This window comes from Drosophila tropicalis, unplaced genomic scaffold (assembly GCF_018151085.1).
Source record: "Drosophila tropicalis isolate 14030-0801.00 unplaced genomic scaffold, ASM1815108v1 contig_1002, whole genome shotgun sequence".
NCBI lineage: Eukaryota > Metazoa > Arthropoda > Insecta > Diptera > Drosophilidae > Drosophila > Drosophila tropicalis.
The window spans coordinates 1,399,803-1,417,430 of record NW_027172360.1 but is presented as its reverse complement, the minus strand read 5'-3'; the positions used below and the strand labels follow the sequence as shown (position 1 = coordinate 1,417,430).

General features: G+C 38.6%; 1 protein-coding gene across 1 annotated transcript; it reads left to right on the top strand.

Annotated features, from left to right (window-relative positions):
* Nucleotides 1-760: 760 nt before the first annotated feature.
* On the top strand, nucleotides 761-1,297 carry LOC137576892 (uncharacterized). Its single transcript, XM_068290262.1, has one exon. The coding sequence runs from the start codon at nucleotides 761-763 to the stop codon at nucleotides 1,295-1,297; it is 537 nt and encodes a 178-aa protein (XP_068146363.1).
* The last annotated feature ends 16,331 nt before the right edge of the window (nucleotides 1,298-17,628 follow it).

The window sequence follows — 17,628 nt, the reverse complement described above, 5'->3', positions numbered from 1 at the left end:
GCCGGAGCTTCAAAGGTTAAGTCCATTCATCTCAAATGAACAGATAGGTTCTCAAAATATTCGACTTATCCGTGTTGGAGGCCGTCTTGCAATGGCTGACATACCATTGGACGCTAAAATGCCGTTATTGCTTCCAAAGACTCATAATTTCACTTATAAATATATTGAAGATCTTCACTTGCGAAACCTTCACGCGGGAGCTAAGGTTTTGATAGCGATTCTGCGCCTAACAGTATGGATTGTCAATGCTCGCGAACTGGTCCGAAAGGTTGTTAGAAGTTGCACACATTGCTATCATTACAAACCTGTATTAATGCGACAAATCATGGGTAACCTCCCAGCTGACCGTCTCCTGGCCGAACGCCCGTTTCTGATATGCGGAGTAGATCTATGTGGACCATTTCTTACGTCGTACCGCATTCGAAGCAAAGTTCCTTACAAAACATATTTGGCCATATTTGTTTGCTTTTCTTCAAAAGCTATTCATACAGAACTAATCTCTGACCTATCTGCTAATAATTTTATTCTCTGTTTGAAGCGATTCATCGGACGACGTGGCATACCCAAAGGGATTTATTGTGACAATGCCACCAACTTTGTCGGAGCAAGTTCGCAACTTGAAGGCTTCAAACGGCAATTCTGTTCAGAACTCAATGCAAAAAATCTGGAGGAATTTAGCCGAAATGCCGGCTTTGAATTCAATTTCATTCCAACGCGTGCTCCCCATTTTGGAGGCTTATGGGAAGCCGCAGTAAAGTCAATGAAGACTCTGCTCATCAAAAATTTGACCTCTTCTCATTTGACGTATGAAGAGCTTCAATCGATTGCAATTGAAGTGGAGGCGATATTGAATTCCCGTCCAATATCCATTCACAGCGATGATCCCAATGACGGGGAGGCTCTGACGCCAGCACACTTATTGATCGGATGTTCACTGCAAGCGATCCCTGAACCGGTAATAAATGACTCAAGACTATCTTATCTATCTCGTTGGCAAAGGGTGACCTATCTCAAGCAACGCTTCTGGGAACTCTGGAAGCGCGACTATGTACATCAATTACAAGAACGCTCTAAGTGGTTGCATCCCGAGAACAACATAGCAAAGGATCAATTAGTTCTCATCCATGAAGACAATCTTCCACCGCAATGCTGGATTACTGGTCGTGTGGTCGAAGCCATACCTGGTGCAGATGGAAGGGTCAGAGTAGCCGACGTTCGCACCAAGAAAGGAATTATTCGTCGCCCAATCTGCAAACTTGCTCCATTGCCTTTAAGAGATGACGTTTATGTATATTGAAGGAGTCATACTTCATCCTTCAATGGGGGAGTATGTTGGAGGAGACGTCATTGTTAACTTAGATTTGTATATATTAAAATTTCTTATATTATTTGTTTAAGATTATCGGAATTTCTACCACTGTATTTACATTAACATGTTCTAAAAGCTTCTGTTACATGGCTCATGAAGAGCTTCTAACTCATGAAAACGAAATATAAAAATGACTTCTTTCTGGAATTCGAAGAGGAGAAGACTTAATTTTCCTTACTCCACTCCACAGGCTATTGAGCATTTGGAGTTTTGTACCATCTGCAACTGGGCAGATCAAACAGGCATATCAAGAAAACTAGGGCAGAGCCGTATTGGGTGATTTTCCCGATGGCACAGCTTGCAAGACGCCGGTTTGAGCTGAGCTTTCGCTGGAAATGCTTGGACCTTCATCGTTGCAGAGGATTTGCGGGGACCAATGGGGATGGCTTGGACACTTGGGGCCGACTTATGTTCTTCGGTGGCATCCAGGACACGATACCGATCGGTAAGAAATTGGTTCAAATCGGACCACGTTGAGACGACAGTCTTATTGGGCACTGATTGCTCCCACAGGAGGATTGTGGCCTTCGGCAATTTACTAGTGCAGATGGCGATAAGTAAGACATCCCAATTCTCAGTACTAACACCCGAACGCTCGAGAGCGGTAAGACACCCTTGAAACGCGGTCTGCAGCTCTCGCAAGGATTTGCCCGTCTCTTGTGCCACCGCGGGAATCTGAAGGAGTTGTCTGGCTTGAGTCATGACAAGCAGACGGCTATTTTCGTACCGTGCGGTGAGGTTCTCCCACGCGGCCTGGAAACCCTCATTCGTCAGGGGGGACTTAGCCACGATGGTTCTCGCTTCCCCTCGCGTCTTGGCGTTCAAGTGATAGAGCTTCTCCACTTGTGACAAATACGGATTGGCGATATAAATGGCGGCGAACAAATCGCGGAATGTGGGCCATGCTAGGCTGTCGCCATCAAATGTCTCTACCTCACACGGAGGAACTCTATGCCCCGGTGGCCCCGACGGAGCGGTTGGCTGACGCCTAAGAGTCGTCATCTGTGCCGAGAGCTGTTCGATGCGTTCTCCAAACAACGTCCCGCATCGCACATACGCCGCGTAAGCGGATTCGTGCTTCGCCTTGATGTGGCTTATGTTTGCCAAGCTTTCCTCGTCGGCTTGGATTGTCAAGGCCTTGTGACAACGGGAGTATTCCATCTCGACAGTTGACCAAAGGGATTTGAGCTGCTCTAAGTGCATTTTAATGGAAAACAAGGGCACTTCAGAAGTTAAAGCTTCACTCTCGCGAGCTTCAAACAGAGTCAATGCGTCGCACGCTAGAACGAAATCGGAGAGGGACATTCTGGAGTGTTCTCTACGCTGTTGTCATACGGATCGGGTGACGGGAGCGTCAGAACAGTGCGTCACAACAACGTGCGGAATCTGGGTCTGGGTTGAAAGCTTGGAACGACCTTTGTGTTCCCTCGAGTCTTTAACCGAGAATCTGCGGCCCTCAGGTAAGCTGGACGAAGACGGACGGGACCTTGGGGATTCGCTGCGGCTGCGAACTGACGAAAACTTGCGCGAAATATCCGTACGCTTCACGGTCAGCGGAGTTGTCGGAGGCCGAACCTTCTCCGGAGTTGCAGAGGGAGACGAAAGACTGTTGGACTTCGGCGCAGTCTTGGACGGCTCCGTGGACATACTCAGGGGACGACCTTACCGACGAACACCGCGTTTGTGCGCGTCCCTTTTTTTTTTTTGTTTTGGAAGTGAGAAGTGGACTGTATGGGGACGCAAGAACTTCCTCACTGTGCACCGCAGGATTGCGGGAGAATTTTCTCGCGTGTGGCTCGGAAACGAAGCCCCTTTAATGGGGATAGATGCGAACGCACGAATGCGGATTGTTTTGGAAGTGAGAAGTGGACTGTATGGGGACGCAAGAACTTCCTCACTGTGCACCGCAGGATTGCGGGAGAATTTTCTCGCGTGTGGCTCGGAAACGAAGCCCCTTTAATGGGGATAGATGCGGAATAATATACGAACGCACGAATGCGGATTGAAAATTACACGTAGACGAAGCGAAATGATTACAAAACAAGTTTATATGGATTCGTGAGTAACGATGGGAGTACGTATAAAACAAAACACGGATGAAATATATAAATAAAGATGTATAGGATAAAAAGAAAATACGTTTTTATATAAATCTGGATCTGGATATATATATGTGCGCAAAATAATGGCCGGAAAAAATTGTATATATAATTTATAAATATGGACGGATATATAAATATGGGCCCGATAGTGCTGGAAAAAATTTATATGTGTTTATTTATAAATATGGGCGGATATATATATGAGCGCAAAATACTGGCCGAAAAAAATTATATATATAATTTATAAATATGGACGGATATATAAATATGGGCCCGATAGTGCTGGAAAAATATATATGTATTCATTTATAAATATGGGCGGATATATAAATATGGACCCGATAGTGCTGGAAAAAATATATATGTATTTATTTATAAATATGGGCGGATATATATATGAGCGCAAAAAGTTGGCCGGAAAAATTATATAAATAATTTATAAATATGGACGGATATATAAATGTGGGCACGATAGTGCTGGAAAAAATATATATGTATTATTTTATAAATATGGGCGGATATATAATTAGGCGAAAAAGGAGAATCGGAAATAATGTGATTTGAATTTGGCGCGCTTGAGCCGCCTATCGATATCACGACTCGACTCACGTGTCACCACTACTCCGAAAACAGCTGTCGGCCGCTGTTTATATATTTGGTTTTTGATTTTGTTGTTTAATTATGTTAATAATTTTTTGTGGTTGTGCGGAAAAACCAAGAACAAGAGAACGCTTTTACACACCGCGAGTGTTGTGCGCAAACAAAACAACCGATCAATGCATATGGACAGATGCTTTGATCTATGTATGTACGTACATGCATAAGTACACAGGTGAGTATATATGTAGATATGTATGCACACGCGTTGTTCACAACAACAAAAAAAAAACGTAAGTAATTGTAATTTAATTGGATGTGGGGTTGTGTTACATCAATGCGCGACACCGAAATGTATTATGTGTTGTGGATATGTACATATGTATGTGCAATGTATGACTTTTTTTTTTTTTTTTTTTTTTTTTAATTCATTTATTACATAATTAACAACAACATATATATATATTACAAATTTAAAGCTGCGAATACGTATTAGGGGGTTTCTGCGGGACGTCCCATGGGGAATTGCTTCGCAAAAACCTATAACCCTTTACGTATGGCCATTCCTTTCACGCTCTGCCTTTCTTAGGCTGATTCCCACGAAGCCAGTAAAGCTGCTCACTGCTTCCCACGCCGCCGCGTCTGCCAGCATTATGGGCACCAGGTTCTCGGTAGTCAGCACAGTGCCGACCGTTTCCTCCAGGAGCCGCCGTTGACTAGTGAATCGCCTGCATGCGAAGAGGGCGTGTTCCGCGTCCTCTACCATTCCATCACCACATGTCAGGCAGTACGGCTCAGCCTCGTGTCCGAATCTGTGGAGATAGGATCTGAAACAGCCATGTCCTGTGATGAACTGTGTCAGATGGAAAGTCGCCTGTCCATGCTTCCGTTCAATCCATGGCCTGATCGTGGGGATAAGGGTGTGGGTCCACCTACCCTTGCTAGATGAATCCCACCGCTCTTGCCAGATGGCTAAGCTTTGCATCCTTGCGTCGTCGCTAGCTGTCCGCTTTGGTGTACCGTTCCTTTTTGCGTCCGCGATGTTCCTGGCCTCGTCCGCAAGTAAGTTGATGGGAATCATGCCTGCAACCACCAGCGCAGCATCCTCAGAGACCGTCCTAAAACCGCTGCAGACCCTTAGCGCGCAGAGACGGTAGGTAGCGGTAATGCCCCTACTGTACGCCGTAGTGTGTATGGCGTTGGCCCAGATTTGTGCCGCATACAATGCAATGTATGACTATGTAAGCATATATGTATGTACGTACATATGTAAGCAAGTGCACCGGTATCCAAAGACGCGCGTGAGGAAATTAATTTCGCACCTAATTCGAACGCGCAAGAAATCGCGATGCATACGTTAAGTGCTATTTTAAAAAGAATATTTTTTTTTTTGCCTTTTGTGTCGTGGTAAATGTGCGAAGGGATTATATGTATATGGATATGTACATATGCGCGTACATCAACAGGTGACGATGTATGTATGTACGTAGATACGCGCGTGCGGAAATAAGTTTGGCATTAAAAATAATTATTCCAACACATAAGAAAACGCGGTGAACACTTTGATTATTATTTTTCCCTATTTTTTATAACACTTTAATAATTTTTTTTTGTTTTTTAAACTTTTACGCGGATTTGGCAAACAGCTGTGGAAATTACATACATGTACATGTGAATGCATATGTAAAAAAAAGAGGTGGATTTGGACAAGTGCGAGGAAAAAACATAAATAAAAAATGGATAATCGTGGAATGTAAAACGAGAACGTTGGACAATCACGCTAAGGATTAGGAACTACCATGTAACCTTGGAACAGGTCAGGTATGTACATACAATATGTAAAAGTGTGTAGGTCGCTATGGAGAAGCGGGAAAACCTCACACTTTTAGTAGTATGGAAATGAAATGAATAATGAAATTTTGTACTTATCAGGAATTCCGCCGATGCAAGCTGGAGGAGCGGAAGGATATCCGGCTCGAAGGACCAATGTTCGTGGAGGGGCGGAAGGATCCAAATAAATACAAGTAGTTGGCGGGTGCCAATTTCTTCTGGGTTTGGTGAGCGGGTGGTGAATTAAAAACGCGCGAAAACTTCGGTTAAATAAACTTATGCTTTATTAAATATTCACAGAGAGCCCGACACACACGAAAATGGTTCGGGTTGAAAAAATTGACAAATCGTAAAAAGCAAAAGAACGGGTGTTCGGGTGAAAAGCTCGATTCAGAATAAATGGCGGTGCCCATTGGAAAAAACAAGTCACTCCTCCTGGTGTGACCGTAGATGCCGAGGATCAAAAAACCCTCCTCACTCCTCACCGCTCACTGCTCTTCGCCGCTCACTGCTGTTCACCCTGTGGCGTGAACAAGTTACATTAACAAATTTTAAAAATATGAATATATCCACTGACGAGCTTGTGCGATTCATTTTTTTTTTTTTTTTATTTATAAATTTTTTTTTTTTTCTGGGGATAACAATTTGTTCCAGCATTCGCTCATGGGATTAAGGAAACCTAGTAAAACTTAAGCCAGATCAATTAAAATAAATAGTTAACGTAATTCACTTTCAATTAACAAAAAAACATAAAGAAATTAATATAATAATTCAGCTTTTCACTTTCATAAGCATTTTAGAATAAGTAAGTAATATGAAATTAATATCATAATTCAATTTTCAGTTTCGAAAAAATTTAGATTAAGTTTAAATGGTAATATGAAATTAATATCATAATTCAATTTTCAGTTTCGAAAAAATTTAGATTAAGTTTAAATGGTAATATGAAATCAATATCATAATTCATATTTTTTTTTCAGTTTTAAAAGTTTTAGATTAAGCTTAAAGTGTAATAAGAAATAAAATTGTCCTTCTTTTAGTTTAATTAGGCTTGTTATGAATAAATTGTCTCATTAATTTATTCTGTCAACCCTAGTTGTTTTCTCAAGGTGATGAATCGTGCTGCTGGTAACGGTTTCGTCATTATATCGGCCAATTGAGAATCTGTTGGAATATACTTAATACAAATTAGTTTCTTCTGAATTTGTTCTCTACTAAAATGATATTTAACATCTATGTGCTTTGTTCTCTTGTGGCAAGTAGGATTATTGGCAATACTAATACAACCTTGGTTGTCTTCAAATATATCTTTTGGACCATTTAATTCTAGTTTAATTTCATTTATTAATGACTTAAGCCATAATGCTTCTCTGACACCTTCAAATAGAGCCATGTATTCCCCTTCAGTTGACGAAGCAGCAACGGAATTTTGTTTCATGGTACTCCATGAAATTAAACAATTTTCAAACATTTTAAATACGTAGTAGTGGAGTAGTAGTGCTTTTTCTGTCAGTCTCGTTTCCAGCCCACTCAGAATCAACATATCCCATCAGAATACTATTAATATTTATATTTTTATGAAATGTCAATTTCAAATTAATTGAGCCTTTCAGGTACCTTAAGACACGTTTAAGACATTGCCAGAGTTCCTTATTGTTGTTATTTGTATATCGACTTAAAATGCTTATCGATGTACTCAAGTCGTGACGTGTGCATAACATAACGTACATTAAACAACCAATCAAGTTTCTACAAGGTGCATCATATGATTCTTCTGATTGTAATGCCTCATAAAGTACTCGAACACATATTTTGTAACTTCAGATTTTTGAACACAAAAACTGAAACAAATTTACCCCTAGATGATTCTGTATTTTCTACATCTAAGCTTAAATTTTACAAGATCTATCAACTCAACTGGCTGGCCGCGATCGGGAACTGGGACCGTATTTGTGCCAATGAACACACTTGTACAGCCCAAATTTGAAAGGTTATAAAAATATATGTTACGTCACAAGCTTTCCGATCCCCTCCCCCCTATGTCACAAATTGTCACACACACAGAGACCCCGTCCCCCCCCCTGAATGCGTTACATAATTTATGGACAGCCCCTAAGTCAGTCATTTGAAATTTATTTTGTAGGTAAGATTTAAATTTAGACATTGTACAAGATTCATTTGTACCAATTACTACATTATCGACATATAGAAGAATATAAATATTTTTAGAAATATCTCCTTTATCTGAAATATATATACAATACTCAGCTCCTAAATTTTCAAAACCAGCTTTTTTTAATACCGATTCAAAAACTTCAAACCAACGTTTTGCAGCTTGCTTAAGGCCATAAATTCCTTTATTGAGTTTACATACTTTATCCTCATCTCCATGGACTAAGCCTTTTGGAATCGTCATGTAAATTTCATCTTTTAGAGTTCCGTTTAAAAAAGCAGTTTTTACATCCATGTGATGAATTTGTAGGTCATATTGATTTGAGAGTGCTAAAAGAAATCAAAAACTTGAAATTCGTGCAACTGGTGCAAATGTCTCATCATAATCTGTCATATATTCCTGAGTAAAACCTCTTGCTACAAGTCTTGCTTTATAACTTTTTAAATTGCCAAACTCATCTTGTTTTATACTAAACACCCATTTGTAATCAACTATGTTTTTCCCGTCAGGCCTTTGCACTAAACACCAAATATTGTTTTGAAAATGAGAGTTAAGTTCATCTTCAACGGCTTTTTCCCATTAAACTCCGTCTTGACGAAATTTAATTTCGTCATAAGTATTCGGAACGTCATTCAAACATATTTGAGCATTCATAAGACATTTTTCTAAAAATCGATATGACAATTTGGGTTTATCTTCAATCCTTTCACTGCGTCTAATTTCCTTTTCAATTGCAACTTCTTTTAATTTAACACCAGTTTCAATAACTGGATCGGCATTCTCGAGACATGTGGAATTTTCTTTATGTTGCACATCTGATCCTTTTTGAACAGATTCATAATTTTCCACCAATGGAAAAGCCAACTCTTCCAACTCTGTGATTACAGAATCATTACTTGAATCAGCTCTATCAAGTTTAACATTAGAGTCTTCTTTATGAACATCATTATTTTCTATGATGTTAACTTCATCCACCACAACATCCCTTGCTATCATAAACTTCCTCGAGTTCATGTTCCACAATTTATACCCATTTGGCTCATAACCGACAAGTATAGTTTTAATTGACTTATCGTCAAACTTACTTTTTGAACTTTATTAAGAGCATATACTGTCGAGCCAAATATCCTGAGATATTTTAAAACAGGCTTTTTATTATGCCAAATCTCGTAAAGTGTTTTCTTTACATCTTTCAAGGCTCTACTTGGGGACCTATTAATTAAATATGTTGCAGTTAAAACAGCTTCACCCCTAAATTGTTTGCTCAGTTTAGCACAACAAATCATGGAACGAGCCTTCTCGGTGATTGTTCTAATCATCCGTTCTGAAACACCATTCAATTATGGAGTATGAGAACCTGTAACTGATGCCTTTTCCAACACAAAACTCACGCATTTCATTAGATAGATATTCCCTGCCATTATCAATGTAGAGATTCACTATTTCTAAATTAAAGTGAGCTTCACTATTTTCAAATTAAAGTGAGCTTCACTTTTTGCAACGAAATATTTGAAAACAGAAAATACATCCGACTTATAAGTTATTAGATATGTAACACAATAATGTAAAAAAAACAACATAATAGTTTTTGTTATCAATTGTAGTGGGTGTGATTGGACCACAGACATCAGAATGGACTACAAACAGTGGTCGCTGGATATGTTCTTTATTTTTACTTTTTTCAAATTTTAATCTAGATTGTTTGCCACTAATACAAGCCTCACATACATCACCGTTTGACTCAATACGACTTAAAAGATTGATATCTTCAAATAAGTTATTTCGTTTTATGCCACAAGAGATACTCTGCACTTTTTGAATTATTTGACGTGTATACTTTTGCATTTACTTGAAATTTTATAATTTGAACATTATACTCACTCGTTCCTTTAAGTACCAAACTACCGTTTTTAGTGACTTTTATGCCTTCAGGACTAAATTCAATTGTAAGGCCAGCATCCTGCATTTTCTTTACTGATAATAGATTGTGTGGAATTTCCTTGCTATATAGCACATCTTTCAGTGAGATTTTGTTTCCATTACTGCTTAGGTTGACCACTCCTTTGGCGGTAGCATTAATATTCTCCGCGCTTTGCAATCTCAATGGCAATATTGGACTCAAAGTGTTCATACTCCGAAAACAACGCTATGTCTTTGATTAGATGGTCTGAAGCCCCAGAGTCAAGAATAAAATCTAGCTCACTTGAAATTGCATTATTTTGTGTATTTCTTACAACTGTGTAGTTGTAGCTATTTGAGCTTGTCCCCCTTTGCCATTATTTTCGTAAGCCTGATTCCCTGCCTGTCTTTTTAAAATAAAACAATCTTTCTTTAAATGTCCCAATTTGCCACAGTGAAAACATTTCAGAGGTGATTTAAACTTGTTTTTAAAAGGCTTCTTAAATTGATTATTATGTTTATTTTTGTGTTTGTTGAATTTAAAAACTTTATTTCCAATGGCCTGCAACACCTGAGCACTTGTGTCCTTGCTGACACATTTTTTAATTTAATTTCCTGGTCTAAAAGTCTTGTTTTTACAAATGCTAATGTCAGGTTTTCCTCTGATAGGGTTTCAATTGCCGTGATTACTCTTTCGTAACTTGGGGGAGGGCTTAAAAGTAACTGTGCAATTTTATCCATTTCATCCACCTTGCCTCCTGACGCAATGGGTTCAGTTATAAGGTCATCCAAAATCTTAAAATGATTTAGAAGTGGAGTATCACCCTTTAATTTTAAAGCAAACAACTGTTTGCGTAAAGACAGTTGAGAAGCTAAACTTTTTCTCTCATACAGTGCATCTAAATTTGCAAAAATCTGTTCGGCAGTATTTACTCTGCTCGCAAGAACAACAAACGAATCACTCAAATATTCCATTACAATATTCTTTGCATTTCTCTGTGCCCTTTTTATTTTCTCTGTCACATTTTCTGGCTCTTCATCAACTACTCTTAATAAATCTTGTTCTTCTAAAGCAGAGCCCGGCACTCATATCCCCCGGGGGACGAACACGTTCGGCACCTCGTATGCGTGTAACCGAACGGCTGCCGTAGTCCTCACACAAAAAAATCAAGAGCATGAGGTTGGATTCAGTTTTCCTCAGCATTTCGACGCAAGCAGATCTATGTCGCTTTGTTGAGAGATGACACATGAAAAAATTTATCGCTACTTTGTTTTTCTATCTTTCTCTTGCATCAGTTTAGCTTTTAGTTTAGTACTCGTTTTTTTTTGATTTGAGGCAAAATTTTGTCAACTTTCATTTTGCGCAGTGCAAAGCAACACACGCAGACAAGCAAGTGCACACATACAACTACATTTTTCTAGCGCTCTCTTTGTGCCGGGCCCTGTTCTAAAGCAGGGGTAGGCACAAAGAGAGCCAGCTCAAACTGTCAGTGTATGTGTGTGCTTTACACTGCGAAAAATGAAAAGTGAATTAAATATGGTTCAATCGCTCAAACCAGCACAATCGATGATCTGCTGCAAGAAAATAAATGAGAAAACTACCCCCAAATTAATTTTTTCATGTGCAGTTATCCAACAACGCGACATAGATGCGCTCGCGTCGAAATGCTGCAACAGACTAATTCTGTTTTTACGCTCTCAAGTGCACTTCGTGTTGACTTCGGCGTGCACACAGATGGTAAAACGATCATATGCCGAAGAAAAGTGCCCGCACGGGCTATGGGTGCCTACCTCTGTTCTAAAGGTCCCCTTACTCTTAATTTCCATATGGAATTCTTCTCTCCATCAAACGGTTTTATGTTTCTCTTTCCTTTATCCATTTTTTTCCTTTCTGAAAATTTATATACACCAAAAAAGATTATTCACACATGTATGTATGTACATATGTATAATTTGAAGTTTGCGTGTATGCAAATACGTACACACATATGTATATTTCTATGTAATATGGACAAACCACGCGGTTTCTCTGCAAGCCCGCACGCATATACCTTCTCACCAATACATACATGCACACATGAACACACACACGCCACGCATGCATGTAATTCAGTTCACATTTTATATGTATACATATATATGTATAAGTACAGTACCCTTGTTGAAAACTCAAACCTTATTATTTTTAATTGACAAAAATAAAATTAATTTTTAAAATTTGTTTAAATATAACAGTTTTCTTATTATGCGCTAATGGGTCCATAAACTATAGAAAATATCGTCTTGAATGTTATATATATACTCAACACAAATGCAAAATAATAAGACACTTTGAATTTAGTTTTCACAATCAATTTATTTCGAGGAATCACACGCACTCGCAGTCAGAACTGAACTAAGAACTCAAACGTATACTGATGCTCACACAAGCTATAGAATAGAAAACAGAGCATTTTCGGGATAGTCCCGTTTTCAATATCGAACTTAAATATACATATACATACATCCGTATACATGTGACTTATGCTTGTACATATGTATGTACTTTTTCAACAACAGGTGTGTCAATTGTAGCCCTGGAATTTACCTTTGCATCGCACTATGGTCCAAAATTCGTTTTTTTTTTATACCCTTGCAAAAAGGGTATATTAATTTTGGTCAGAAGTGTGCAACGCATAGAACGAAGCATCTCCGACCATACAAAGTATATATATTCTTGATCAGCACGACGAGACGAGTTCAACTAGCCATGTCCGTCCGTCCGTCTGGATCAACGCAAACTCCTCCTAGACCGTAACAGCTACAGAGCTGAAATTTTGCACGTAGGCTTGTATATACTGCATTCAGCCGGATCGGACCACTATATCATATAGCTCCCATACAAACCCCAAAGTCGCGAACAGTGACTTTTCTCAATAACTTCGTTATTTTCTGTGATATTATAGTAAAACTTAATATTAGAGAGTTTATTACGCCTATAAACTACTGTGCCAAATTTGATCAAGATCGGATGACTATATCATATAGCTCCCATAGGAACGCTCGGTCGAAAACAGTGACTTTTGTAAATACCTGCGTTACTTTTAACGCGATTGCTTTCAAATTAAACAGTTGTTAGTTTAATATATCTGTTAATGACTGTGCCGAAGTTGATAGAGATCGGGTGACTATATCACATAGCTCCCATAGGAACAATCTGTGGAAAACAGTGACTTTGATCAATATCTTCGTTATTTCCTATGATTGTAGGCCATTCTTTCTCAAACATAAGCGTTCTTCCGCATTGATGGCTAATAGGTAAGGAAAGAGTTACCAAAAAAGTTGCAAGGGTATACAAACTTTGACGCGGTCGAAGTTAGCCCCGGCCCTCTGGTTTTTACATAAATTAATAGCTAAAGAACTGAGAAAGATTTTTTTGTCTGGTTTTTTGCATTCGATTATATAAAAACTGTAGAAACTTGTACTGGGAAAAGTGGGCATGGCACAGCCCGTATTTTGAAAACAATCTGTATCAAATTTGGGGATTTTGAGAGATTACTCACATATCTCATTTATTTAGTAGGATTTAACAATACTAAGTATTACATCTTACTTACTTAAGTGAATAGGAGTTTCAAATAAAATAGGTTGTAGGAATCAAAAACTTAATTTTTAATGTAAAGTTGTTATTTAAAAAATTCTGCATCCACTTCAACTGAGTATTCGATGTAAATATCGGATTTATCTGAGTCAGATCACATCAACGCTCTCGTGGAAGACGGACGTGTTTTTTTTTAAGCTCCCGCATTTTAACTGATTTTATAATTTTTTTATTTTGTTTTATCGGCATCGCGATCGAAAATTATAATTATAATATTAAATCTAACTTGCACCATATCACTCGTTTGCGTTTTTGTGTGTTTGTGTTAATAATTTTTAACAACCTTAATTCTGTTAATACGTTTGTTGGTTTTTTTTTTTTTTTTCTTTCTTTCTTTCCCACCTTTTCTTTCTTTCTTGTAAATCACAAGCACCGCTCATTTGTAGTTGTCTTGCAATTTCTGTGAGTTCTTGTTGCAGTGTTTTTGTTTTTGTGATTTCTAGCTTCCGCGCTCGCGCTCTTTAACTTTTTTCGTTTTCGTTTCACTCGTCGTCGTTATTTGCGCTCATACTGCAGTCTGTTGTGTGTCTGTAATTTAGACTCTATAGTGCTCTCTTATTCTTTTAACCCTTGTGCACCCTCAATATTTCGCTTTCTTATTATTTCTGGACCTCAGAGTGAGTTATATATTTTAATACCAATACATATCTCATTTTTATTTGTTTGGTTACTAATTCATCCAATTAACTCGTAATGCCTGTCTGTTCGGTTAAAAATTGTTTGCAGCCCGCCTCACCCCTGAATAGTTTTGTTTACTGTTGGTTGTGTAAAACTACAGTACATGTTAAGTGCGCCGGCTTTACATGCAGGGTAAAGGATCTTTTAGATCTAAAAAAGGGTCTCAAATGGGGATGTGAGTCATGCCGTATCGTGGAAGATGAAATGGAACTTTTCATGCGGCAAACAAAGGATAACCTGATGAATCTGTCCGCCAATTTTCTTAAACTCTCGCAAGAGTTTAAAGCTGTCGAGTCACAGTTTAGTAGTTTAACGCTACTGACTGAGTCTCGAAAGCGTAAGAAGGCAGGAGAACAGACTTCTGATTTGTCCTTGTGTTTGCCGGTCTCGCGATATCGGTTCCGACCCCCTCTCAACCAATGCCAACTCTAATTCCGCAGACGATGTCTGTAGTGTCCGTTTTGTCTGGGCAAGAATCTACACCGATGGATTTTGCCGATAGGGATTCTAGTGATAGTAGTGCCGGAGTGCCACTTGTTGCAACTGATGCTACAATAAATGCGGTAGCTGATGCAATACCTGCAATGCCGAAACCATTGGTGGGAGTGCCACCTAAAAAACACATTTTTGTTTCGAGACTTCTCCCTGATGCTACATCGGATGATGTCATGGCCCACATTCGGGCTAAACTGAATGTCTCCAATATATCAATAGAAAAGTTCAAATTTTCATATTCTAGGGAAATTTCATCTTTTAAAATCAGTGTTCCAATTGAGTTCTTTGACTGTATCTGCAGTTCTAGCTTCTGGCCGAAAAGCTTAATTGTGAAGGAGTTTACATCCAGAAAAAGGAAGACACGGGGCCAAACAAGGATTCCTTCACCATCTATTCCTCTTTCTTCCTCATCTATTCCCACTCCTTCCTTATCTATTCCTTCTTCTACTCTATCAAAAAACTAACAACTTCCTTCTCTGTCGGTTATCAGAACGTCAGAGGCCTTAATACTAAACTTACTAAACTCTTTATAGATAGTCTGGCTTTTGATTTTGACCTAATTGCTTTTACTGAGACTTGGTTAAAACCTGACGTTTTTGACGCCACAGTTCTACCCTCTAAATTCAATATTTTTAGACGTGATCGTACTGATCGTAGGGGTGGTGGAGTTCTTATTGCTGTAGATTCCGCAGATTTCTGGATCTGATTTTTACTTTTGATCCTAGCTTTTGTGAAGTATCTAGAACTAGTCCAATGGTGTTACCAGAGGATAGTTATCATCCAACTTTAGAGTTATCTATTGAGTTTCCCAGCCGCGAGCCCATCTCCGAGTGTGATCCTATGCTACGCACCCGATGTTTTCGGAAGACTGACTTTGTCGCACTAAACAATGCCTTTCTTAATACCGATTGGACTAATTTATACACTTGTGAGGATATCAATTCCGCCATTTCTTTATTTTATACCACTGTTGACTCGATCTTTAACGACTGTGTACCCTTAGTGTCTCCTGTGGTGACGCAAAAACTACCATGGTTTACGCGGGAGCTGTCAAAACTGAAGAATCTTAAGTCTAGGTATTACAAAAAATATAAAGTCACGGGTCTATCATCGGATCTGTCTCGTTACTTGGTTGCTAAATCGAATTTTATTGTTTCTAATTCTAAATGCTATAATAATTACTTACAACGTTTCAAATTGCAATTCTCCGAAAATCCTAAAGAGTTCTACAGTTTCGTGAACTCAAAGCGAAATTCTATCTCCCTTCCATCGTTTGCAGTTTTTAATAATGATTCGGCCTCTTCTGATCAATCTATTTCTAATTTATTTGCTAACTTCTTCTCGACTACGTACATATCTACTAAGTACAACTCTAGTCAGATATATCCATATCCTATAACGAAATCCAACTGTATTCTCAATCCTATTATAACGCAAAGTTCGGTAGCTAAGGAACTAATGACGATTAAGCCGGTATACTCACCGGGCCCAGACGGTATTCCCGGTTGTGTCCTGAGGTTCTGTGCGGAGTCATTGTGCTCGCCTTTACTTAAGCTTTTTGAGTTGTCCGTTACACTGTCCGAGTTTCCAACTATATGGAAGGATTCGTTTATTTTACCTCTTCACAAATGTGGCAATAAATCTGACGTCACTAATTACAGAGGAATTTCTAAATTGTCAGCGATACCTAAACTGTTTGAGAAAATTATGACGTCTCAAATACAGCATTTATGTAAATCTATTTTTTCGCCATACCAGCATGGGTTTGTCAAGAATAGGTCTACCACAACTAACCTTTTACAGTTTACATCTTTTGTAATCCAAGGTTTTAAGAAACAAAAGCAAACTGATGTTATATATACGGATTTCAGTAAGGCTTTCGATTCGGTAAACCATGCCTTACTATTACATAAGCTGAATTTAGTTGGCTTTCCGGATGCTCTGCTTGCTTGGATTTCACAATATCTAAGCAATAGGAGGCAGAGGGTTCTTTTTAGGTCCTCTCTTTCTAAGATCATTTGTGTTGAATCAGGAGTCCCACAGGGCAGTCACCTTGGCCCATTGTTATTTACCATTTTTTTTAATGATCTCCCCACCGTTCTTTTAAATTCCAGAGTTCTTATGTATGCCGATGATGTAAAAATCGCTAATCGCATCGTAGACTCTCTCTCATGTCATACCTTGCAAGCTGACCTGAATGCTTTTCAGGGGTGGTGTAGGACTAACTTGTTATCTCTAAACTGTTCTAAGTGCAAAGTTATGTCTTTTTATCGAGGTTCTCCCCAATTAACGAGTTACTTTTTAAATAATTTCCCTTTAGAAAAAATTAATAATACTTCCTTGGTTGTAAAAGATTTAGGGATCTTAATCGACCACAAACTTAGTTTTAATCAGCATATATCGACTACTGTTAGTAGGGCTAAAAGTGTTCTTGGCTTTATAAAGCGCTGGTCGAAGGAGTTCAAGGATCCATATACTACCAAAATACTTTTTACTTCTTTAGTCCGTCCCATATTAGAATATGGATCTATTGTTTGGTCTCCTCAATATGAGTTTTATCAAAACAAATTAGAATCTGTACAAAAACAGTTTTTACTCTTTGCCTTTCGTGATTTGCGCTGGGATCCAACTGTACAACTTCCATCTTATTCTAGTCGACTTCAGTTAATTAACCTTCCTTCTTTAACTAATCGTAGAACAATGCTTGGTGTAACTTTTCTTTACAAACTTTTGAATGGTGAGATTGACTCTTCTGAGCTGTTGAGCCAAATTAACATTTCTGTTCCATCTAGAAGGACCCGCAATTACACACCGCTTATACTTCCCACTTGTACAACTAACTTTT